The 27304-nt window shown below is 42.2% G+C and overlaps 1 protein-coding gene across 1 annotated transcript in view; it reads right to left on the bottom strand.

Annotated features, from left to right (window-relative positions):
- The window catches only part of nf1a (neurofibromin 1a), a 128762-nt gene that overhangs the window by 87243 nt on the left and 14215 nt on the right, over window positions 1-27304 (bottom strand). Inside the window, exons 4-24 of the mRNA XM_063017245.1 lie at window positions 25856-26046; window positions 22463-22569; window positions 22302-22369; window positions 18955-19030; window positions 18685-18842; window positions 16687-16860; window positions 14274-14402; window positions 12783-12857; window positions 11719-11850; window positions 9581-9709; window positions 9115-9228; window positions 8944-9023; window positions 7918-8041; window positions 6699-6945; window positions 6538-6611; window positions 6365-6448; window positions 4583-4927; window positions 3253-3392; window positions 2428-2550; window positions 795-878; window positions 585-701 (exon numbers count right to left, since the gene is read on the bottom strand). Of these exons, the coding sequence (XP_062873315.1) occupies window positions 585-701; window positions 795-878; window positions 2428-2550; window positions 3253-3392; window positions 4583-4927; window positions 6365-6448; window positions 6538-6611; window positions 6699-6945; window positions 7918-8041; window positions 8944-9023; window positions 9115-9228; window positions 9581-9709; window positions 11719-11850; window positions 12783-12857; window positions 14274-14402; window positions 16687-16860; window positions 18685-18842; window positions 18955-19030; window positions 22302-22369; window positions 22463-22569; window positions 25856-26046 (2771 nt within the window). The remainder of the gene's footprint in view (window positions 1-584; window positions 702-794; window positions 879-2427; window positions 2551-3252; window positions 3393-4582; window positions 4928-6364; window positions 6449-6537; window positions 6612-6698; window positions 6946-7917; window positions 8042-8943; window positions 9024-9114; window positions 9229-9580; window positions 9710-11718; window positions 11851-12782; window positions 12858-14273; window positions 14403-16686; window positions 16861-18684; window positions 18843-18954; window positions 19031-22301; window positions 22370-22462; window positions 22570-25855; window positions 26047-27304) is intronic.

Raw genomic sequence — 27304 nt, 5'->3', positions numbered from 1 at the left:
GTGACACTGACTTGGTGTGTCAGTGTGTGTTGTGCTGGTATGAGTGGATCAGACACAGCAGTGCTGCTGGAGTTTGTAAATACTGTGTCCACTCACTGTCCACTCTATTAGACACTCCTACCTAGTTGGTCCACCTTGTAGCTGTAAAGTCAGAGACGATCGCTCATCTATTGCTGCTGTTTGAGTCGGTCATCTTCTAGACCTTCATCAGTGGTCACAGGACGCTGCCTACATGATGCTGTTGGCTGGATGTTTTTGGTTGGTGGACTATTCTCAGTCCAGCAGTGACAGCATGTAATGGGGATAACAAAGCATGCAGAGAAACAGATGGACTACAGTCAGTAATTGTAGAACTACAAAGTGCTCCTTTATGGTAAGTGAGGTCAATAAAATGGACAGTGTGTAGAAACAAGGAGGTGGTTTTAATGTTATGGCTGATCGGTGTATTTGAATTTCCCTTCTTCAAGAAAAAGGGCATTAAAACTGATAAAGATGCATTTACACTTTTCTGTACATTGATTTGACCAAATAACATGCATGCAATGGCAGATCTGGGATTAAACAGCTTCTGCAAATGACCCTACTTGAGAAACAGCTGAGATTTGGCTTCCATTAACTCTACTCCATCTCCTTCCTCCGGCTGTAGAGGCAAACCAGCCAACAAAGACACCACTGCTTCCATACTGGCCTGGTCCAGATCCCTACAAAATACAAATGCCAAATACTCTGTGTAACCACAAGACGCTAAAGCAATCTTACTAACAAGAGGAAAGTCTGAGAGTCAGAGACTGTACCGCGTGAGATATTTGACATCGTCGTCTGCTGCTTGATTAGAGGTGCCCATCACCCAGTCAGTCAAATACTCCACCATTTTATTTCTAAGAGGGATAAAAAAGATGTTAGAGGGGATCATTCATACCTTAGCGTTCGAAAAAACTAAACAAAGAAAATAACGGCATTGGTTATTACTTAACTCTCAGTTGCTTATATTTACATTTACGCCATATAGCAGACGCTTTTATCCAAAAGCAACTTACAGTACTGGGACAGTATACTGTCTAAACAATTGAGGGTTAAGGACCTTGCTCAAGGGTCCAACAGTGGCAACCTGGCAGTGGTAGGGCTTGAACCAGCAATCTTCTGATTACTAGTCCAGTACCTTAACCACTAGGCTACAACCTTCATTGCTTTCTGTTTGGCTTGTAACCAAGAGTATAAATGTAAGGCATATGTGACACCGGTTGGGTGTCTACACAGATCTGATTGTCTATGTTGGGGGGTGGCGGAGTGGCTGAATATCCAAGCCTTGGAAGGTGCACTTGTTAGTGCACTCTCAGCGCAGCCCCAAGCCAGGATCAAAACCAGGATGGTTGTGTCAGGATAAAAACTGTGCCAAAGCAGGTACGCAGACCAGAAGTGTACTAGTGCGCTTCTACTAGTGTTACATTGATTTGAGGTTTAGAACTTACAAACATTTATAGAGAACATGCATGCCATGGCAGACTTGGGATTTAAATAATTTCTGCAACTGCTTGTTTTTATGTGACTGCCAAGAGTAAACTTTTACAGGGTTTTTTGATACAGTGTAACAACATTTAAAAGACCTATTATTTTGTTGGCACTCTATCAAATGCTTTTAATAGCCATCGGCAAATTTTTAGCACAAATTTTACTGAAGAATCTAAAGGTGAGCTGCTCAGGTAAAACACGCTAGCACACCAGAGCTGACATTTCAAACTCATCGGTTCTAAACACAGCTCTGCCATGCGGCTGGGCTGGGCGGCTACATGAACAACGATTGGTTTGTTGTTAATACAGAATGGGAGTCGGATAGGGACCTCATAACTGATGCAATTATGACCTCTGCTGACTGACTGATGGCGCCTGCACAAAGTCGAAGAATAATGGATTGATCAGGGTGTGGCTCTCCGTACACAAAGCTGATCCGCATATGAACTCGCCCCGTGCAGGTGAAAAGGAGGGGGCACGTGTCTCGCTCTCCTCAATCAGCATCAGTAGAGAGAAATATATATGTATATATAGATATAAATATATATATATGTTTTAAATGTATTCCACTGCCATTTCATAATAAATATGGGAGCAGCCAAAAGATTGTTTGTTTATTTAATCGGAATTTAACATCATGTTTTACACTTTGGTTACATTCTATATCAAAGACAATTTTAAATTTCCAATTCAGCTTCAGCTTTACAATGAAATTCTTTGGACCCACTCAGATACGGGAGGAACTCCACACAGAAAGGACCCAGACCTTTTCACTAGCAAATCAAACCCAGAACCTTCTTGCTGTGAGGTGATAGTGCTACCCAATGGGACACTGTGCCACACAGCTAAAGAAAAAAAAATAAAAGTGATAATGTGTATGTAGACAAAAGCAGTGAAAGGCTCTGGTAGGACATTCACCTGAATTTCATCTCTTGGCAGAAAGAGAGATCGTCCCTGCGCTCCATCATTACCTCCACCAGCTGACAAAGTTTGGTCTTTATCTGTATGGCATGGACCCCGTTTCCTAAAATGCGCACATATCTGTGGAGACAGTGAGATAAATGGTAATCAATTTAATATGTTGCTATACAAATAAATGACTGACCGTGTGTGTTCGGATTATTATACTGTCCTGTTAAAAAGTTTGTTTGTTTATTAAGATTTTAACGTCATGTTTCACACTTTGGTTACATTCATGACAGGAACGGCAGTTACTCATTACACAAGGTTCATATCAATCACAGTCATGGAAATTTTTGTATCTCTAATTCACCTCACTGCATGTCTTTGGACTGCCAGAGGAAACCCCACGCAGACACAAAGAGAACATGCAAACTTCACACAGAAAGGACCCGGACCGCCCCAACCGGGGATTGAACCCAGGACCTTCTTCACTAAGCCACCGTGCCGCCCCTGTTAAAAACTAATTGACTCCCTCGGCTCAGACATTGTCTCTAAGCCATCCCACCTGTGCTGTAGTTCGAATAAACGCGATCCTAATCTTGTCCATTTTTGTCATTCTAGCATCCTCATCTCTGCCACTTCTGTCGTTTTATCAAGTCATATAACAAAGCAGGACTCACTACTGTCTTGTAAACCTTCCCTATCACTTTGACACCCTTCTATTGCATATCATTCCTGCCACTCTACTGCATAACTTTGTACACTCGATATAAAATATTTAAATAACTTAATAACAATAGACATAATTAAAGAGAGAATAATCTCCTCTGAAAATCTGACCTGACTAGGTTGAGCATCATGGTCTCAATGCTGGCCTGACCCAGGTTCTCAGAGCTTCCCTCAGTGTGGCTGTCCAGAAGATTCTTCATAATAGCAATGGTCTGCTCCACAAACAACGTGTTTGTGTCATTAATGGGAACCTAGAGGAGAAATAATGAAGTTATTATAATATACATGTGTAGAAAGCACTAAATATCATTCTTTTAAAGATGGATTTATGTATTGCAAAAAAAACGTTGCAAGACAGCCCCCTTGTGGTCGAAATCTTTAATAACTACAAATCTAAATTGCAGTGAGGTAAGAGCCAAATGGAGCTGAAACTCCAGCTGGCAAATACTAACACTGATTAATAAAGTGAGAATTTTTAATTGTAGACCAATCAAGCTAATCTAACCTAATCAGTCACATGTACACCGATCAGCCATAACATTAAAACCACCTCCTTGTTTCTACTCACTGTCCATTTTACCGACTTCACTTACCATATAGAAGCACTTTTGTAGTCCATCTGTTTCTCTGCATGCTTTGTTAGCCCCCTTTCATGCTGTTCTTCAATGGTCAGGACTCTCCCAGGACCACCACAGAGCAGGTATTATTAAGGTGGTGAATCATTCTCAGCACTGCAGTGACACTGACATGGTGGTGGTGTGTTAGAGTGTGTTGTACTGGTATGAGTGGATAAGACACAGCAGCGCTGCTGGAGTTTTTGAACGCCTCACTGTCACTGCTGGACTGAGAATAGTCCACCAACCAAATATATCCAGCTAACAGCGCCCTGTGGGCAGCGTCCTGTGACCACTGATGAAGGTCTAGAAGATGACCAACTCAAACAGCAGCAATAGATGAGCGATCGTCTCTGACTTTACATCTACAAGGTGGACCAACTAGGTAGGAGTGTCTAATAGAGTGGACAGTGAGTGGACACGGTATTTAAAAACTCCAGCAGCGCTGCTGTGTCTGATCCACTCATACCAGCACAACACACACTAACACACCACCACCACCATGTCAGTGTCACTGCAGTGCTGAGAATGATCCACCACCTAAATAATACCTGCTCAGTGGTGGTCCTGTGGGGGTCCTGACCATTGACGAACAGGGTGAAAGGGGGCTAAAAAAAGTATGTAGAGAAACCGATGGACTACAGTCAGTAATCGTAGAACTACAAAGTGCTTCTATATGGTAAGTGGAGCTGATAAAATGGACAGTGAGTGTAGAAACAAGGAGGTGGTTTTAATGTTATGGCTGATCAGTGTATTATAATGCAAATCCTTTTTTAGTCAGTTATATACAGCACCATCGCTAAACACAATAAATGCTGACGTCTCACCGGCCCCTGGGTGTCGAAGAAGCGGCCGATGCTGTTGCGCAACTTGGTGAAGAGCATGGGGTAAAGAGCAGGGCTCAGCTCCAGTCCCAGAAGGTCTTTAATGTTGGTTCGGATGTGCAGTCCGACCTTCTCGTGAGTGCAGATCATAAGGGATAGCAGGCGCTCCAGGAACCTGCTGAGGGGTGTCTCGCTGTTCACCTCGCATGACCCCATTGAGATCATGGAGCTTTTACGCTCGCTCAGAGGGCCCATGGGGGGGCTGTAGGTGCCGAGGCTGGGTGTGCTGCGCTGCTGCAGACACACGCCGCCTAGGGCGCACAGGAAGCCCGTCATGTTGATCCACTCCTAATGCAAATGGATACATAAATTAGAAACTAAAACTGTCGTTTATGGTCATTCAGAAAACACTGAAGCGCTGAAGCACAGCTTCTATTCTAAAAGTTGCACCCGGGAAAGCATTGCAGCAATAACAGTGCTTTCATCATCCGGCACATTGTTATCATTATTGAGCGTTAATTTATTTATTTATTAGGATTTTAACGTCATGTTTTACACACTTTGGTTACATTCATGACAGGAACAGTAGTTACTCATTACACAAGGTTCATCAGTTCAGGTCTTTAATGTTAAACACAGTCATGGACAACTTTGTATCTCCAATTAACCTCACTTGCATGTCTTCGGACCGTGGGAGGAAACCGGAGCTCCCGGAGGAAACCCACACAGACATGTGGAGAGCATGCAAACTCCACACAGAAAGGACCTGGACCGCTCCACCTGGGAATCGAACCCAGGACCTTCTTGCTGTGAGGCGACAGTGCTACCCACTAAGCCACAGTGCCGCCCCCAATTATTATTAGTGTCCTTACTTTATAGCGTTTTACTTACTTTATAAAACCATGAATCCGATATCTGAGTTACTTATATAGACCCAGAGACAATATCACGGGCCGCTCAGGTGGCGCAGCGGTAAAACACACGCTAGCACACCGGAGCTGAGATCTCGAATACATCGTATCGAATCTCAGCTCTGCCTGCCGGCTGGGCTGATCAGCCGCATGAACAACGATTGGCCTGTTGTTCATATAGGGGTGGGGGTAGTAGTAAGCCGGATAGGGGGAGGAGAGTGTTGATCAGGATGTGTCTTTCCATACATTTACATTTTCGGTAATTAGCAGACGCCTTTATCCAAAGCGACTAACAGTACTGTGACAGTACACAGTCTAAGCAATTGAGGGTTAAGGGCCTTGCTCAAGGGCCCAACAGCAGCAACTTGGCAGAGGTGGGGCTTGAACCAGTGACCTGATTACTAGTCCAGTATCTCTAGGACAAATCTCTAGGACCTAGAATCCACAAGCTCTGCGCCATTGTCTATAGTCGGGTGGGCAGTTCCGGTGTGCATGTCTTTAGACTGTGGTAGGAAACTGGAGCTCCTGGAGGAAACCCACACAGACACAGGGAGAACATGCAAACTCCACACAGAAAGGACCCAGACCGCTCCACCTGGGAATCGAACCCAGGACCTTCTTGCTGTGAGGCGACAGTGCTACCCACTGAGCCACCGTGCTGCCGTACAAAGGGTTGATCCGCATTAGCCTAGCGCAGGTGGGGAAAAAAATGCATACGGCTGCTGCCCACGTGTCGGACGGGGCGTGGGTTAGCTTCGTTCTCCTCAATCAGAGCGGGGATTGGCATCAGTGGAGAGGAAGCATAATGCAATCTGGCAATTGGACACGCTAAAGGAGAAAATGCATGAACCAAATACAAAAAAATATCACTCACCTGGCCATCTTCAACTTTGTTCTTTGGATGGTTTAAAATGTGTTTTGTTGCTTGCTCCCATTTAACATGTGTGTCCTCCCATGCCTGAAATGTTTAAAGGGGGGGGAATAAATAAACAGCAGCCCATAATGCATTTTTATCTTGTGAGAATTATTAAGTAATGCCCTGTTTACCTCTGTGTTTCCAGCTGTAGGATGCTCTATCCTTCTCAACAGCGCCATCACTCTCTTCTGCAATGTAGAGCGACCTAAATGTACACAAATACTCAATTAAATAATTCTAACGACACTAAATTCACTAAAGGCTACGTCTTTGAGCTGCTTTTACCACTGACCTGTGGCCATCATGTTGCTGACAGAGGCGAACTCCACGAAAGTGTTGTAATTGGGTAGAACGGTGTGTACGGGCAGCTCGTCCACGCTGCAGCGAATATCCGCCTCCTCGCACAGGTGCCGGAAGCAGGACATGGCCACCAACACGGCCTCGGCATCCGGGCTCCAGAGAAATGAGTACAGACACACCTCCAGCTTGGTCTGCGCATGTTTGCTGATGGGGATCAGACTGCCCTGCGTGGCACACTCCTGTAGGATAAAGCAATTAGAATTATTAGATTTGACTGGTAACATAAGTATTAGAACGTGTCCTCGCCGTTCAATTACATTAAAGCCACATTAAATCAAATACCACTACAGAGCAGGTATTATTTGGGTGGTGGATCATTCTCAGCACTGCAGTGACACTGACATGGTGGTGGTGTGTTAGTGTGTGTTGTGCTGGTATGAGTGGATCAGACACAGCAGTGCTGCTGGAGTTTTTAAATACCAAGTCCCCTCACTGTCCACTCTATTAGACACTCCTACCTAGTTGGTCCATCTTGTAGATGTAAAGTCAGCTGCCCACGGGGCGCTGTTGGCTGGATATTTTTGGTTGGTGGACTATTCTCAGTCCAGCAGTGACAGTGAGGTGTTTACAAACTCCATCAGCACTGCTGTGTCTTATCCACTCATACCAGCACAACACACACTAGCACACCACCACCATGTCAGTGTCACTGCAGTACTGAGAATGATCCACCACCTAAATAATACCTGCTCTGTAGTGGTCCTGTGGGGGTCCTGACCACTAAAGTACAGCATAAAAGGGGGCTAACAAAGCATGCAGAGAAACAGATGGACTACAGTCAGTAATTGTAGAACTACAAAGTGCTCCTATATGATAAGTGGAGCTGATAAAATGGACAGTGAGTGTAAAAACAAGGAGGTGGTTTTAATGTTATGGCTGATCGGTGTATAACATGATTAATGGTTATAATGGTTATATTCACAACAGGAAGGGTAGGTGATTTTTTTTTTTTTATCAGTCTATAGCCCTTAACAAATGTCACATTGCTTAGTGCTTGTTAGAGTGATGCGACCCCCACTACCATTTAAGAGAGCAGTATAAGATTGGGATGCATGGAAGTAATTAGTACAATGGTGGCCTTTATTGATCTAAAGATTTCAGGATTCTATCTAAGAGTGATCACTTTAGGACTACAGGACGAGTACACTCACTTTGTTCTTCAGTAGGAATTTGTTTCTGCAGATGAGAATCTCCCTCAGCCATTTCAGGATCTCTGTGCTGTTGATCATCTGGTGGCCGATTAGCTTCTTGCAGATGAAGAACAGGACCTGAGAGCTGAGAGAACAAGAGGCACAGGATAAGACACACACATTCTGGATCATTTACTAGCCAAGTTTTCATTTAACCAGTTAAAAAGAAAATTATAATTTAATTTAAGTTAGCAGAAGAAAAAGCAAATTACAGGGGCAGAGTGGGGGGGGGTGTTGGAGCCTATCCCAAGTCTTACTGGGTGCAAGGCACACAGAAACACCCTGGGCAGGGCGTCAGTTAACAAACACACCTACATCTGAGGGCAATTTTAGTATCCCCAGTTAACCTGACTGCATGTCTTTGGACTGTGGAAGGAAACTGGAGCTCCTGAAGGACTCCCACATGAACACGGGTAGAACAAAGAAAGGACCCAGACCGCTTCAGCTGGGAATCAAACCCAGGACCTTCTTGCTGTGAGGCGACCGAGCCACCGCCAAATGTCAATAAATAGCAGTATTGCAGTCCTTTAAGCCTTGTAACATTTTATTAAACTAATAATAAATTATATATATATGGGTGTGTGTGTGTGTGTGTAAATATATATTCATACACATATACAAAACAGCTCTGACTATAGCTGCTGTTGATGCTCACACCTCCTCCGTCCCGTGCGCAGTCCTAGCAGACCCCTTCTTTCTGCCCGTGCATTTTGCACAGGCGCTTCTACCTGCTAATCAGGGTCCTTGCACAGCATATGAAGACCCCACCCACATAGTCTGGCCATTCCACCCTATCAAACACGCTGGCCAATTAGTGTCTGCTACAGGCACTGCCAATTGTGCCCACTAGATGGCGCCCAAGTTTCGAACCGAGGAGTTCAGAATCTCAGCGCTGGTGTGCTAGAGGAATATCCTGCTGCGCCACCTGGGCACCTTTTTTAAGGATTTTTAATCCCATAGCTCAGGTTGAAACCCCATATTGATTACCTAATATCCCAGAATGTCTCGATAGGTGCATCAGGGTTCCACAGCTCAATAGTCTCAGGTTGATGCATAACCAACAGTGCCTAAAGAACATACCAAACAACAGAGAATAACACAACATGTCTGAAAGAAAAGCAATTTAATTTAAAATATATAAAAGAAAGAATTGTGCACCTCCATTGCCTCCTGGGAGAGCTCTGAAGTGTGGGTGAGGGGTACAAGCTGGACCAGTCCGATTATGAGTTCCGTTGTACTGTTTTGGATCTCCTGGCCCTGCTTCCCAGGGTTCTAAACAAGATACCCATTAACTTTATTCAAATTTTATTTAAAAAAAAGTGTTTGCTCAAGGCGAGCACAATAAACCACTGTGCCACCCTAGTGCCTAACAGACCTGGCATAACATTTATCTAATTATCACACATCTCCAAATTATGATGCATTGTAGCACACAATTTCCAGATTATAAAGCTCAGTATGTAAAATGTCAGCCTATTTTATGGTGAATTCATTTATGAGCTGCAAAAAATGCACAAAATCTAAACAATACTGCACAAACACTGTCTACAATAGTACAGAAGTGTGTCATTTGTTTAATGTGTGAAAAGTGTTCAAACTGAAAAAATAAAAATGGTGCACCTACATCAAGCAATAACTTGGGGTCAGCGTGTATAAGTTTGACCAAAGCCAGCAGAAGAGAGCGCGAGTCGAGATCGGTGGACTTTTCTTTAAACTTCAGACTGGTTGTCATCTTCTCCTTGAACGTTAAACTCTGTAGAACAAAGTATTTTATTTTTAATCATTAACACAACCATTAATAAAGTGTTTACTTTAAATTCATATCACGTGTTAGTTTTTGAATTGTTTGCAATTGCATGACATTAAAATCCTAATAAATAAATAAATAAAATCCTAATAAATAAATAAATAAAATCCTAATAAATAAATAAATAAAATCCTAATAAATAAATAAATAAAATCCTAATAAATAAATAAAAATACAATAAAGAAAAGTAAATGTCTACAAATACTGTACAACAAAGGGACTTGAAGTATTGGCAGAATTATTACATGCTAACCAGACACACCTTTTTTGCAATCCTGCTTCTGAGGTCTGCAGATAATTCCTTTCACCCCATGGCTTGGAGTTTGCTCTGATGGACCTTATATAGGCAGGTGTTGGCAATCCCCAATCATGTCCAATCAATTGAATTTACCACAGGTGGACTCCAATTAAATTGTAGAAACATCTCAAGCAGTATCAGTGAAAAGTAAATGCACCTCAGCTCACTTCTGTACACCTTGTGTGTATAACTTGGTCTATACGTCTTCCTTGATGAGTTCTTGGCTTATTGTTGAAATATGGATGTATCTTGTTAAGCCTTATTTTAAGACATTTTTTGTCACAAGGTTTAATGAACACAACCTTGCCGGGCACCTTTAAGTTTTTCAAACAATGGGTCACGAGTTAAAAATGGGTCACAGTCTAAAATAATAAAAATTAAATAAACTCATTTTAAAAGGGACATAAAAAAAATTAACTTGTACATGAACGCCCCCTTGTGGAGGCTTTATGTTACACCTTGTAAACCACAGTGGGACCAGATTGCCACTGTTTTCAAAAATTAAGTATATATCGTTTTGTGTTTTGTTAGAATAAATTTGATGTTTTAATTAATTTGATGTGTTTTGATGTGTTGCCTGGGTTTGTTTATAAGGATTAACGTCATATTTTACACTTTGGTTACATTCATGACAGGAACAATAGTTACTCATTACACAAGGTTCACAAGTTTATATCGAACACAGTCATGGACAGTTTAGTGTCTCCAGTTCACCTCACTTGCATGTCTTTGGACTTGATTTGGGAGGAAACCGGAGGACCCGGAGGAAACCCACACAGACACGGGGAGAACATGCATACTCCATACAGAAAGGACCCGGACCTCCCCACTTGGGGATCAAACCCAGGACCTTTTTAATGTGAGGCGACAATGCTACCCACTGAGCCACCGTGCCGCCGGTGTTGCCTGGGTCGCGTTAAAAATCATGGAGACGGCCGCTCAGGTGGCGCAGCGGTAAAAAAAAAAAAAAAAAGACACGCGCTGCAACCAGGGCTGGATTTCGAAGGAGCGTCGTTTCGAATCCAGCTCTGCCTTCACGGTCGAGGCTGGGCGGCTATGGACAACGATTGGCCTGTTGTCCGGGTGGGGGGCGGGACTTGAGACCGTAGGGGATGCTCTCTCAGGAACGGGGCGGTTGCGCCCTCTGCTGGCTGGTCGGTGGCGCCTGTATGGAGACGGGAGGGGGTGTGGCGGAGTGTGTGATCCTCCGTGCACAGTACTCTGCCACGCTACACTCGTCAAGTGTGGGTGATAAGACGGTCGATTGGCTGTGCACGTTTCGGAGGAGGCGTGGAACGGCCTCGTCAGCCCCAATCAGGAGCAGGAATCCGCACTAATGAGAGGATGATAGATGGGACGAAATTGGACGTGCTAAATTAAAAAAAATCATGGAGTAAAGTAGTAACTAACCAAAGGATTAGAAATGTCCGACCATTCTTCATCTGGCACATGTTCTAAGCACCAACCCCCTTTACAAGACCACACAATGATTGTTTCTAACAAATAATGATCTTAAATACCTAACCATGTTGATTTATTTCAGAGCTTAGTAACATTGCTGTCCTGATTGGTGTATTTTGTCATAGTAATTAACATACACTTTATTTTGTACAAATACATAAACCTCTAAGTTACCAGAAAAATACCAGTGTCTCACCTGGGTCATCCTGACTGGTGCATGAGCACTAAGGCTCTGAATGACTCTGGTCTGTGTTTCTGCAAACATGGTACGCAGCTCCCCGGAGTAGCAGTAGATAGCGTCAATTTTTGGCCACCAGTCCAAGTGAGACTGTAAGACAATAAAAATACAGACATCCAAAGATTTAAATACATAAGCAACATGGTCAAAAGTATCTGGACCTCTAAACATATAATATTGTCACGTATATAAATTGGTCCCAATTTATCACATGAACAAGAAACATTATTAGGTTAAAGGTTTGTCAATTAGATTACAAAGACTTGGCATGTGGTCATAATGGCCAGAGGTATTAATAAAGCATTTAAACCCAACAACACTGTGCCTTCTGCCAACTATAGGTGTGGTGGTGTGGTGGTATTATGCTTTATAAATCCTGTTACAGTTAAGCTTTTAGAACCTTTATAAAGTTCTGACCTTAAATCATGTGTGAATATGTGTAACACATTATAAGGTTCACTCAGATAGTGCCAGAGAATCAACAAATTTGGTTAAACTCAAGCATCTGCTTGGATGTTTCAACACAATAGGGCATCCATGGGTAGTGTTAGCTCAGTGGTTAAGGTACTGGCTTGGATCTAACCCCACCACCACCAAATTGCCAATATAGGGCCCCTGAGCAAGGCCCTTAACCCTCAATAGCTTGCATTGTATTCGGACACAACTGTAAGTCACTTCGGATAAGAGTGAATGCCAAAGACTATAAAAGTAAATAGGTATTAGTGGCTATTAAAGTGGCTGACCATGGTAAAAAGAGTCAAGGGGCATATGGCAAAATGATGTGCTCTAATCATTCAGTCACAGACAAAGAGGAGTTGTAGAAATATATAAAATCTTAGAAATGCCAGGATGATTATGGTTTTATATACTTTTTGCATTGTAGTTCATGTGCATAGCTTTTGCAGATACTTTCCAAAAAGCATTCAATAGGTCACATGACTTGTGCTAGTCTGTCAGTTTTGTAAAAGTACTAGACCTTATCTAAAAGTTCTCATTTGTTGGTCAAGGCGTTGAGCACTTACATTAATGATGATTTTGTGCAGAGAGTTGACGAGGACGAAATGGAAAGTTGGTGGTGACGTACAAGCCAGACAGACCTGGAACAAAAAAGGCAGGACAAAACATCAATCACACATTAAAATTATACTGTGACCAAACAAACCAATTATTAAAAATCACCTCAACACAGATTTACACTTTAGGCATTTTGTCTTAGAATATTGTCTATGCAATGAAGGGTTAAGGGCCTTGCTCAAGGGCCCAACAGTGGCAACCTGGCAGTGGTGGGGCTTGAACTAGCAACCTTTCGATTACTAGTCCGGTACTTTAACCACTAGGCTACAACACACATGTGACGACTATAACGACTTTTGGGTATGGAAAGCATAATGTACACTAATCAGCCATAACATTAAAACCACCTCCTTGTTTCTACACACACTGTCCATTTTATCAGCTCCACTTACCATATAGAAGCACTTTGTAGTTCTACAATTACTGACTGTAGTCCATCTGTTTCTCTGCATGCTTTGTTAGCCCCCTTTCATGCTGTTCTTTAATGGTCAGGACTCTCCCAGGACCACTACAGAGCAGGTATTATTTGGGTGGTGGATCATTCTCAGCACTGCAGTGACACTGACATGGTGGTGGTGTGTTAGTGTGTGTTGTGCTGGTATGAGTGGATCAGACACAGCAATGCTGATGGAGTTTTTAAACACCTCACTGTCACTGCTGGACTGAGAATAGTCCACCAACCAAAAATATCCAGCCACCAGCGCCCTGTAGGCAGCGTCCTGTGACCACTGATGAAGGTCTCTAAGATGACCAACTCAAACAGCAGCAATAGATGAGCGATCGTCTCTGACTTTACATCTACAAGGTGGACCAACTAGGTAGGAGTGTCTAATAGAGTGGACACGGTATTTAAAAACTCCAGTAGAACTATTGTGTCTGATCCACTCATACCAGCACAACACACACTAACACACCACCACCATGTCAGAGTCACTGCAGTGCTGAAAATGATCCACGACATAAATAACACTTGCTCTGTGGTGGTCCTTACCATTGAATAACAGGGTGAAAGCAGGCTAAAAAAAAAAAAGTATGTAAATATAGATGGACTACAGTCAGTAATTGTAGAACTACAAAGTGCTTCTATATGGTAAGTGGAGCTGATAAAATGGACAGTGAGTGTAGAAACAAGGAGGTGGTTTTAATGTTATGGCTGATCAGTGTATATGTACACGTCTTTCCCTTTCCTTGCCCCTATTTTTAAAGTTAAACATGGAGCATTTTTCTGTTCTGTAAAAAGTAAATCTATGCCCATAGCAAATTCAAAATCATTAGATTGCAAAAGCCCTACACAATAGAGCTCTAAAAATATAACCAACAAATGTTTCTAATTTCAACTGCACACTTCAACTTGACCAATCAATGTACACCAAGCATGTCTAAAATTACTCAGTATAGTGAAAGCAGGAGTGAGTAAGCGCTATGACGGCGCGGCTGACCCTGAAGTGCTGGTTGTTGTGTGGGTTGATGCGGAAGCAGGACACAAAGCAGTCGATCATCAGGTCCACGTCAGCGCTCTGGCACCCGGTGCCCCTGGAGAACGGCTTGGTGGGGTTGAACAGGAGAGCCTGAGGGACCGAGCACACAATGAGAGGCCGTACAACACGTACATGGTTTTAAGTAACAGGTCAAATCTAATTTATTTGTCACATACATAGTCATACACAGTACGGACTGGCAGCGAGATGCTTTTGTGCCTCATTCGGCAACTTTAGTAATTATAACAAAAAGGAGGAAATATTTATATTACATTATATTTATATTAAAAATAGAAAGTGTAGAAAATTTGAAAATATAACATTAAAATAGAAACTTAAATTGTAATTAAACATAGAAGCCATTTAAAGTGAAATGTGCAAAACGACAAGAAGAATTGTGCAGGAACTGAATATAATACTGAACATTATATTGTGCAACATAATGCTTTCAAGCTGTGATTATTATGTACAAATCTATACACATATATAAAACTGTATACACACATATACATATATACACATACAAACATATCTAACTACCTACCCATTTATACCTACCTACCTACCTACCTACCTACACATACCCACCTACCTACACATACCCACCTACCTATACATACCCCACCTACCTACCTATCTATACAAACACATACCTACCAACTATACCTACACCTACCTACCTACCTACCTACCTACCTACCTATCCATCCATCCATCCATCCCTACCTACCTACCTACCTACCTACCTACACATACCCACCTACCTATACATACCCCACCTACCTACCTATCTATACATACACATACCTACCAACTATACCTACACCTACCTACCTACCTACCTACCTACCTACCTACCTACCTATCCATCCATCCATCCATCCATCCATCCCTACCTACCTACCTACCTACCTACATACCCACCTATCTATCTATCTATCTATCTATCTATCTATCTATCTATCTATCTATCTATCTATCTATCTATCCCTACCTACCTACACATACCCATCTATCTATCTGTCTATCTATCTATCTATCTATCTATCTATCTATCTATCTATCTATCTATCTATCTATCTATCTATCTATCTATCTATCTATCCCTACCTACCTACACATACCCATCTATCTATCTATCCATCCATCCATCCATCCATCCATCCACCCACCCACCCACCCACCCACCCACCCACCCACCCACCCACCCACCTACCTACCTACCTACCTACCTACCTACCTACCTACCTACCTACCTACCTACCTACCTACCTACCTACCTACCTACCTATCTATACATACCTACACCTACCTACCAACCTACCTACCAACCTATCTATATCTACCTACCTATCTATACCTACCTACCTATCTATCCATCTATCTATCTATCTATCTATTGTCCTGACTGCTATTATTTAAAAAGCTGCTTCTCAAGGTTTTTGAACTTTACAGCTGCCAGTTGTACAGGGGTTTTACAATAAGGTGTAACAGGTGTAAATGTGTCTACGCAAATACAAAAATCAACACAAGTGTTTAGCAGAAATAAGGTGGCTACAGTTTTCTATGGGAGTTTGAATACAACTACTACAGTATGACTTAAAAATGTATAAATTTCCTGTTATTTTTCAATTTAGTATTATTAGATTACATGTTTTTACTGTGTCAGTGGATGTTGCATGCATGTGGCAAGTGTTTTTCTGATGAGAGCTGCTGTAATAAATGAAATTTCCTGTAAAGGAACAATGATCAATGTCTGTGTGTGTGTGTCTCTGTGCCAGCTTTTCAATGGGCGCAAGGCACACAGTAACACCCTGGAGGGGGCGCCAGTCCATCGCAGGGCAGACACACACATACACACACCCATTCACTTATAGGGCAATTGAGTGTCTCCAATTAACTTCATTGCATGTTTTTGGACTGTGGGAGGAAACCGGAGCTCCCGAAGGAAACCCACACAGACATGGGGAGAACATGCACACTCCGCACAGAAAGGACCCGGACTGCCCCGCCCCGCCTGGGGATCGAACAGGAAGGGTAGGTAGCTCTTTAGATGCGCTCTTTTAGGCCAGTTTTTTTTTTTAAATAAATTAAGGAGTGTTTAGTTTGCCCTGGTTAAAGATTATTAAGTCTGTTTGTTTGAGTTTATCGCCATATTAGCACACTGAGGCTATTTATACGGTGGTACATAGGAGATTATTAAGTAAAACATACTACAAAATAACATGACCATTGGTAGCTGCATTTTCCACCTACATCTTAATCAAATTATCAATCATTTAAAGGCTCAGAGGGCAGAACACATAAACCTGGTTTTACAAAGCAAACAAACAAACAAAAAAAGCAGAACAATAAAAAAAGTCATTACACTTACTTTGAGGTCAACTACGATCGACTTTACCAGGAGGAAGATGACAGAATGATCCTCCCAGTTGATGTACGTGGAGGCTTTGCAAAGTTTAACACAGGCAATGGCTGCACTCTCGGTCAACTGCTTGCTGCCACCATGACCAGCCAGGGCCTTCCTTAAACTATCCAGAAACAACTTCTGAAAAGGAAAAGATACACAGAAAGTTCATTTCAACCTCTTCATATATACTAGGAATAATAAAGAACTGCAGGTCTCGCACACCTCGGATAAAAGTCAAGGTAAATGGTTCGACTGTTCAAAAAGTACTGGGCACAAATGCTGTCCATGTAAAATCTAGAATGTAAAACCCACTGGCTGGACAAAATAAACATGCTAATCAAAAAGACTAGGCCTGATCTAGTCTAAAATCCTGACTTAACCCTTACTGAGATTCTGTTGGATGACCTTCATGTTATTAGTAATTATTATTGCTTCCTTCCTTTTTCCTCCCAATTTAGTCATGTCCAATTCCCCGAGTATAACTTCCTCTGCCCTTGTCCTGTTCAGAAGAGTCACAGACTATCACTCGGCCCCCGTCACCGGCCACTTCTTTTTACCGCACAGAGCACTGCCGTCCATCCGTCCACCACAGACTCCAACCATCCCTCAAGCAAACACCTCGGCTAGCCAACAGAAGCCACAACCACAGCAGCAATGACTATCACATTTGACCTTTCTCCCTCTCAGAGACAGCCACTTGTGCCTGCCTGATGCCTGGCCAGGTCGATACGGGTAAACTTCAAAAATAATTGGGCAAAATTGCTTTTAAATGATGTCAAAGACTGAACTCTGGGTTGGAAGCATTTGGTCATAGTTGTAATCGCACTACCAGCTATTAAGTAAAGGGCACGATTAATTTACCAGCATAACAACTCTATGCAGTCTGGTGTTTTCCATGAAGATTACTGATAGACATGGAAATAAAAACATGACCCTAAAATCATGACCCAAACAGAAGCCTAACTACTAATGCTAACAATACTCTTGCTACACTACAATTCACTCCAAAACATAGCATGTTTGTGTTTATTTGGATTTTAACACCATGTTTAACACATATTTATGTCATTTCATGGCATGAGCCGTATTATGTTTAAGTCTGCTTATTGTATCTTGTCTATATTTCGAAGCCCGTTTAATATTTTTATGGCTGCCAGATAGGTAGGTTCAAACTGTTCTTGTGCTTTCTTGTGTAAGAATTTCACATAGCATGTCATAATAATAAAAACTTTATTGAGAGGTGCCCAGGTGGCACAGAGGAATAATCTGCTAGCACACCAGCGCTGGGATTCTGAACTCCCGAGTACAAACCTCAGCTCTGCTACCGGTAGGCTGGGCGCCGTCTAGCGGGCATAATTGGCAGTGCTTGCAGCAGACTAAATTGGCAATTAAAAGTCTGCCAGGTGGGAAAAAGACCAGACTGAAAAGTGGGTGGGGTCTTCGACGCTGTGCAAGGACCCTGGTATATAGCCGAGGCGCCTGTACAGACAGTGGAGGAGCGAGGCACTCCACACACGAATACTGGCCCCATGCGTGAATTCACCGAATGTGTGGCCGAATAACAAGGGGTCGTGGACTGCGCACACGTCGGAGGGAGTGTGAGGCAGGCAAAAATATCCTGCTCGGACACGCCCGAGTCTCCAGCAGTGGAGGACAAATTGACTACGCCGAAGTCGGGAGAAAAAGGAAAAAAATGCATAAACAAAATAGCAACAAAAAAAAAAACACAAACAAAAAACCTTATTGAGAAGAGCTCTAACTTGAACTCTATAGTAAATCAGCATGTAATTTAAGACAACAACCTCATTACAATGACCTAATGAAAACCTGGGAGCAGTGGACCTAGGTAAAAGAATACCTTTACTTGGGTAAAATAAAACAAACTTGCTACAAAAGCAGGACAATACTGAAAGCGTAAGACAGCAGGTACAGAGACATATAAGACCGAAACCAAACTCTAACCTTGTTAGCCTTGCTCTCATCCACGACTTCTTTCGAGATGCTCTGCGTGATCTCGGGACAAAGTATGAGCAGGATGATTTGCAGCGGCCACACTGCAGCTTTCCTCTTTGCACTTTCTGCAAAACTGTCCACCAGGTCAAACAGCTTCTCTGCAGAGTCTAAACATACACACATGTGCATCAGACTAGCACTGCACATTCCACAGGAAAAAAAAACCCTAAATATCCGCTCATATAAAAATGATAACTAATGCAACATTGCAAAACTCACCAGCCATGTCAGCTTGTGGTCTCTGGTACAGCATAGTGAACTCATCCGGGTAGTACTCCACCCAGTTCCAAAACGCCTAAACATGCACACAGCCAGAGGAGCATTGAAGCCTTTTAACACATGCATGCTTAACCAAGTCTTAGCCTGTACTTTACTGGGTAGAAGTTGTGTGAAAGCACCCAATAGTTAAAACCTAGTACAACTGCCAGGGAAATACAGGGTTGCCTCATGTGCAAACAAAAACTGATAATTGCAATGTTATAAAGAAATGATTTCAGAGATGTAATAGTGTATTATTTCCTTATGATGTAACTATGCTGTGTTCATCTTTTCAAAAATGTAGCAGTGTTATACAGTATGTAATAAGTAATAACACCTGATAACAACACTGCGCCAAGTCAGGTTTTATCATACACAAAGCTTAATTCCAAAAAAAAAAAAAAGGGACAGTAAACATGCACCAGTCAAATATATTTATGAAACTTGTCACAGACATTAAATCTGAATGGATATAGATTCACTATTAGGAAAGAATAACTCAAAGTTAATAGATTCCATTCTTTTTTAAATGCATTTTCTCCCAATAATTTTTACCCAGTTGTGTTATGCTTCCTCTCTACTGGTGCTGACCCCTGCCTGATTGAGGAGAGCGAACTTGCGCACGTCCCCAACACGTGTGCAGTAGCTGACTGCATCTTTTCACCTGCACGAGGTGAGTTCATATGCGGATCAGCTTCGTGTACGGAGAGCCACAGCCTGATCACATTATTTCTCTACTCTGTTCAGACACCATCAATCAGCCAGCAGAGGTCGAAACTGCATCAGTTATGATTTCCCTATCCGGCATTTCCCTCCCTGGATGAACAACAGCCATACATTGTATTCGAAATTCCAGCTCTGGTGTGCTAGCATATTTTACCGCTGCGCCACCTGAGCGGCCATAGATTCCATTCTTTAATCTCATTTTTGTACACTTTCTTTAAATAGATGTTGATTTACAAATCATTGCTTTGTGTTTATTTGCATTTCGCATAGTGTCCCAAGTATTTTTTACTCAGATTTAAACAAACACACATCGTATATAGCTGTCACTTACCTACATACAAAGTTACTAACTATATCTTGATAGCATGTCACCCATAATTTACCATTCTCCTGTATAACACGGACCAGCTTTTGTTTATAGATGATGATAACAGCACTTTTTAGAGTGTCCTATTAATTTCGAAAATTTATAAAACTTCTTTCATTATTACAGAGGAAACTTAAACATATAATTCAAGGTAATACAAAGTCTTTATTAATCAACATTTGCGGTAACGGCACACCTTCCAGCCCTGGAGTGTGCATTCCATTAAATATACTATCAGTAGCACACCAGAGCTGACATCAGCGTTTTGAAACTCAGCTCTGCCATGCGGCAGAACAACGTTCGGCTTGCTGTTCATACAGAGTAGGAGCCGGAGCCGGGACCACATAAACTGATGCGATTACGACCTCTGCTGGCTGATTGATGGTGCCTGCACGTGGTCGAGGAATAATGCATTGATCAGGCTGTGGCTCTCCGTACACAAAGCTGATCCGAATATGAACTCGCCTCGTGCAGGTGAAAAGATGCAGTCGGCTACTGCACACGTGTCGGAGGGGGCGTGTCAGTCTCGCTCTCTTCGATCAGGAGTGGAGATCAGCATCAGTACAGAGGAAGCGTAATGCAGTTGGGTCATTGGATATGACTAGACTGGGAGTAAAAATTGGGAAAACTGCAATAAAAATAATAATAACAGGCATGTCCCGATCACGTTTTTTTGTTCCCGATCCCGATCATTAATTTTGATCCTGATCCGATACCGAGTTTCAAACCGATACTTGTATTTTCTAGATATTGTCTAGATAGGAACTAGATAATACTGTTCACACAGTGCACACTTCAAGTACATTACAGTTATTCAAATTAATCCAATGTATATGTTTAACAACTAAATAGCTCTGCAGTGCTGTAGGAAAAAAATTGCCTGCATCCAAGCTACTGCTTAATGTTCTTTTATTTTTACAAAATAATAAAGGAAAATCAGCATCTCTGCCGTGTTAGCGGACAGCCGGTTCCTCTTTTCATCATATAATAATAAACTCGCTGTATTCGACTGAGTGTTTATTTTTTAGGTGCCGTATCAAATTGGTAGTAATTGTAGATCGTTTGGTTAAATGATATCTGGTTTGTTTCTTATGAGCCACCGTACTTGTATGCGTGTTGTAACTGTAAAAAACTTTTCTGTGGTTGTATTGTGACAATGGTTTGATGGACGTTTCTACGCAAAGTGAGCGTGTTTTGACCCTTTGGGGCTTCCATAGTGCATGGAATAGCGTGCTTGGCTAACGCGATGACTCTAGCTGTCCGCTATTCGGTAGCGTAACAGAAGAAGTTAATAAAGTGTTATGCTCCCGACAACTTGTGAATATACCGTGTGTTTATTTCTTTATTAAGCAAGTGCATCACTACGTTGTTTTGTAAACCGGAGTGATCCTTGACTCACACACCATATAAATAGTCAAATTCTACAGTAGTGAACGCAGTTCTGCTCCTACCGCCTCGTGAAACGCTCGCATTGCAGACATTACACTTCACTGTTGGACTTGTTTCACTTTCCAATTTAAAGTATTTCCACACATGCTGACGTAAAACAAAGGATCGGGCTTAGGATCTGCCTTCGTAAAGTAAATACCGATCAGTTAAAAAATGCCTTGATTGGCCCCGATTCCGATCTTTGACATCCCTAAATAATAATACTATTAGTTAAAAATGTGATTTGATTTCATTTTATTAAAATGAAATAATTTCACAGTAACACCCTGGACGGGGCGCCAGTCCATCGCAGGGCAGACAAACATACACACACCCACATACACAAACCCATTCACCTATAGGGCAATTCAGTGTCTCCAATTAACCTGACTGAATGTTTTTGGACTGTGTGAGGAAAACCAGTGCTCCCAGAGGAAACCCACACAGACACAGGGAGAACATGCAAACTCCACACAATAAGGACCCAGACCGCCCCACCTGGGGATCAAACCCAGGACCGTCTTGCTGTGACGCGACAGTGCTACCCACCGAGCCACCGTGTCGCCCCATTCACAAATTAATTACGTGTGCAAATCCATTACGTGTGCATTACATTGTTGTACATGCATGTAAAATGCTGCAACCCAGTAAACTGCTATATGAAGCCAGGGTGTGTTGATGACAGTTGAGTCTTATAAGCACAGGTTTTGATAGTAACAAACAGAAGCTTAATATTTAAAGCCTTGGTGCATATTAATTCAAGTAATTAAACCCTAATAATACACACCTTTTCCAAACTGTTGATGACGGCGAGCTGTGCAGGCTTCTTTAGTGCTTTAAATTTGAGCACAGTTTCTGTCAAGACAAAGACATAAAAAACACACATATAAACAAAATTAATATAAATATGTATGTGAGAAAATATTCTTATTACAACGATTTGTTTACCTTGTAATAATCTCTTTAATTTAGCGCAATCTACGTTGATGTATTGAATAAGATCGATGTCATGAACATCTACAGTGTCCTCTGTGCATACTGTGAGCTCCTGTAACCTGGAATCCGGACAAAAACAAATTACTTACAATATATTTCCAATTTTAGACCCAAGTAAAGGTGTATAAATATAACTAAAATACACTAAACACACAATATATACACAAGGCAAAGAACAGCCAAGGATCCCACTTTCAAAATTGCAGTCAAATGAGTCTCTGGTCAGCCAGTTTGAAATTTGATTGCTATATCAGGCATCATAATTAGTAGTTTTTAATCTTAAGATGAGCATCGGGAGGCATGGGGTAAAATACACTAACCCAATACTTCTGATATTCGGGGTTTGAATCTGGGAGGGAGTAGGCAAAAAAAAAAAAAAAAAGAGATAACATAAAAAAACTACTAGGGATGTTATTGATTAAATGATTGTCAAAAAATTCATCGTTTGATTAATGCTGTCTGTTAAGAAGAACAGCAGCTAAATTGTATTTAAACTCAGAACAAAGAGTATGAGTTTAGACTTCTGATTAGTAAAAGTATGCAAATACTTAACTATGAGCTTAATTTGACTTAATATTGAATTGCTAAAGTGCTACAAAGCTGCTATCTAGAATACTTATATAGATTTAGTTTGTCACCACCATGTCTGTACTTTGCTTTTGTCTACATTATATAAACAATTTGTCTCTCTAAGTCAAGTGGCAAGCAGTAAAAACCAAGCCTCAAAGCGGTTAATCTGCACAACGCTCAAGGTAGCGCAGCACTAAGGTAGACAGCACTGTCCTACAGCCAGTGCCGAGCTATATCCCTAAATTAGAGGTTTTGGTTAAGTGCTACTGATTTTTTTATTTGTTTTACACACCTTGGTTACATTAATGACAGGACAGGTAAATACTCGTTACACAAGATTCATCAGTTAAAGTTTTTAATGTTAAACACAGTCATGAACAATTTTGTATGTCCAATTCATCTCACTTGCATGTCTTTGGATAGTGGGAGGAAACCGGAGCTTCCAGTGGAAACCCACACCGACACGGGAAAAACATGCAAACTCCATACAGAAAGGACCTGGACCAATCCAACTGGGAATCGAACCCAGGACTTTCTTGCTGTGAGGCGACAGTGCTACCCAACGAGCCACCGTGCCTCCTACAACAAAGTGCAACAAAGCTGCTATCTAGACTTATACTTATATAGATTTGGTTTGTCACCACCATGTCTGTACTTTGCTTTCGTCTACATCATATAAACAATTTGTCTTATTGGTGGCAGTCTAAAAAGTCAGTGGCAAGCAGTAAAAACCGAGCCTCAAAGCGGTAAATCTGCACAACGCTCCAGGTAGCACAGCAGCAAGGTAGACGGCACCGCCCTACTACATAGGAAACAATGGCACCGTCAGTGCTGAGGTACAGTGTATCACAAAAGTGAGTACACCCCTCACATTTCTGCAGATATTTAAGTATATCTTTTCATGGGACAACACTGACAAAATGACACTTTGACACAATGAAAAGTAGTCTGTGTGCAGCTTATATAACAGTGTAAATTTATTCTTCCCTCAAAATAACTCAATATACAGCCATTAATGTCTAAACCACCGGCAACAAAAGTGAGTACACCCCTAAGAGACTACACCCCTAAATGTCCAAATTGAGCACTGCTTGTCATTTTTCCTCCAAAATGTCATGTGATTTGTTAGTGTTACTAGGTCTCAGGTGTGCATAGGGAGCAGGTGTGTTCAATTTAATAGTACAGCTCTCACACTCTCTCATACTGGTCACTGAAAGTTCCAACATGGCACCTCATGGCAAAGAACTCTCTGAGGATCTTAAAAGACGAATTGTTGCGCTACATGAAGATGGCCAAGGCTACAAGAAGATTGCCAACACCCTGAAACTGAGCTGCAGCACAGTGGCCAAGATCATCCAGCGTTTTAAAAGAGCAGGGTCCACTCAGAACAGACCTCGCGTTGGTCGTCCAAAGAAGCTGAGTGCACGTGCTCAGCGTCACATCCAACTGCTGTCTTTGAAAGATAGGCGCAGGAGTGCTGTCAGCATTGCTGCAGAGATTAAAAAGGTGGGGGGTCAGCCTGTCAGTGCTCAGACCATACGCCGCACACTACATCAAATTGGTCTGCATGGCTGTCACCCCAGAAGGAAACCTTTTCTGAAGTCTCTACACAAGAAAGCCCGCAAACAGTTTGCTGAAGACATGTCAACAAAGGACATGGATTACTGGAACCATGACCTATGGTCTGATGAGACCAAGATTAATTTGTTTGGTTCAGATGGTCTCAAGCATGTGTGGCGGCAATCAGGTGAGGAGTACAAAGATAAGTGTGTCATGCCTACAGTCAAGCATGGTGGTGGGAATGCCATGGTCTGGGGCTGCATGAGTGCAGCAGGTGTTGGGGAGTTACATTTCATTGAGGGACACATGAACTCCAATATGTACTGTGAAATACTGAAGCAGAGCATGATCCCCTCCCTCCGGAAACTGGGTCGCAGGGCAGTGTTCCAGCATGATAATGACCCCAAACACACCTCTAAGACGACCACTGCTTTATTGAAGAGGCTGAGGGTAAAGGTGATGGACTGGCCAAGCATGTCTCCAGACCTAAACCCAATAGAACATCTTTGGGGCATCCTCAAGCGGAAGGTGGAGGAGCACAAAATCTCGAATATCCGCCAGCTCCGTGATGTCGTCATGGAGGAGTGGAAAAGCATTCCAGTGGCAACCTGTGAAGCTCTGGTAAACTCCATGCCCAGGAGAGTTAAGGCAGTTCTGGGAAGTAATGGTGGCCACACAAAATATTGACACTTCAGGAGGTTTCACTAAGGGGTGTACTCACTTTTGTTGCTGGTGGTTTAGACATTAATGGCTGTATATTGAGTTATTTTGAGGGAAGAATAAATTTACACTGTTATCTAAGCTGCACACAGACTACTTTTCATTGTGTCAAAGTGTCATTTTGTCAGTGTTGTCCCATGAAAAGATATACTTAAATATCTGCAGAAATGTGAGGGGTGTACTCACTTTTGTGATACACTGTATATCCCTAAATTAGTGGTTTTGGATAAATGATACTGAGTTTGTATCTCCAATTCACCTCACTTGAACGTCTTTGGACTGCTGGAGCAAACCGGAGCTCCCGGGAAGAAAACCCACGCAGACCGGGGAAAAACATGCAAACTCCACACAGAAAGGACCAGGACCAATCCACCTGGGAATCGAACCCAGGACTTTCTTGCTGTGTGGCGACAGTGCTACCCACTGAGCCACCGTGCCACCCCCCGTGGTCACCAGCTATCGAATACATGAATTGATGGGGAACACTGGCAGCACCTTGTGGAGATGCGGCTGAAGACGGCATTGAAGTTGTTGCAGCTGAGAGAGAAGAGCACAGCTGAAGCAGAACTGCGCAGTTGGGTGGCGTGCTGTTGTCCCTCACGACACGAGTGCAGGAAGTGACAGATCTCAGGGAGCAACTGCTTTACCAGCATGGCCTCGTCCAGCCGCAAGCAGTCCTTGGTTTGCTACAGAACACACACAAACAGCAATGGTAGCTCAACGGTTAAGGTACTGGACTAGTAATAATAAGGTTGACGGTTCAAGCCCCACCATAGCCAAGTTGCTTCTGTTGGGCACCTGAGCAAGGCCCATTCAGTGAAAATTGTAAGTCGCTTTGGATAAAATGCTGCAAATGTAAATGTTTCAGGGAGCTTGTTTTGTTCCTCGGGATCCCACTCAGACTGCCATCTTTTTCTAATATAGTTATACTTATACTGGTTTTGCATCTGAAAATGGAAGTTTATGCCCTGTTACTTGCTCTCCTGTTTCCCGTCTGACTACCTGGTCTAGGGCTGCCGCGATTGGTCGACCTATCTCGCTGACGTCGACGCATTTGTCAATATTTTATGCTTAAAACTATGCTTATAAATGATCCATATTTAATTTCTACAATGTTTCCATTAATATAACCATTCATATGATTTCCCTCAGCACTGCTTGCTTTTAGCACTGCGTGCATGACCTAAGTTATGTTTGGTCCAGTCACTGGTTGGCGGCATTAAGCGCAGTATTAAAAAAAATGCCGTCTGCAGCAGTCAGAGGCCGATTGAAAAAAGCTTTTAAAGAAAAACCTAAAAGTTTTCCAAGATCCAAATCATCAAAAGTTTGGGAATACTTAAAACTGGCACAAAACAAAAAGGTGGTTTGTACACTGTGCAAAGCTTTGATGGTACCACAGCAGCACTAGCGTGATGTTACACGTCTATATTTTGTCATTACGCTTCTTAATCGCGGAGATCTTGGAATACCGTATTTCTTAGCGAGTTCAGTTAGGGCGTATGAGATGCGGCAAAACTTTAACTTCTATATTGTTTCATTAAGCTTCTTAATCATGGAGATCTTTGAATACTGTATTCCTTCACGAGTTCAGTTAGGGCGCATGAGATGCGGCAAAACTTATATATTGTTTTATTAAGCTTCTTAATCACAGAGATCTTGGAATACTGTATTTCTTAGCGAGTTTAGTTAGGGCGCATGAGATGCGGCAAAACTTTTACTTCTATATTGTTTCATTAAGCTTCTTAATCATGGAGATCTTTGAATACTGTATTCCTTCACGAGTTCAGTTAGGGCGCATGAGATGCGGCAAAACTTATATATTGTTTTATTAAGCTTCTTAATCACAGAGATCTTGGAATACTGTATTTCTTAGCGAGTTTAGTTAGGGCGCATGAGATGCGGCAAAACTTTTACTTCTATATTGTTTCATTAAGCTTCTTAATC

The sequence above is a fragment of the Trichomycterus rosablanca genome, chromosome 20 (genome assembly GCF_030014385.1).
Source record: "Trichomycterus rosablanca isolate fTriRos1 chromosome 20, fTriRos1.hap1, whole genome shotgun sequence".
In the NCBI taxonomy this organism is placed as follows: domain Eukaryota; kingdom Metazoa; phylum Chordata; class Actinopteri; order Siluriformes; family Trichomycteridae; genus Trichomycterus; species Trichomycterus rosablanca.
Note: the sequence above shows the minus strand (reverse complement) of the source record. Positions and strands in the feature narration are given on the sequence as shown.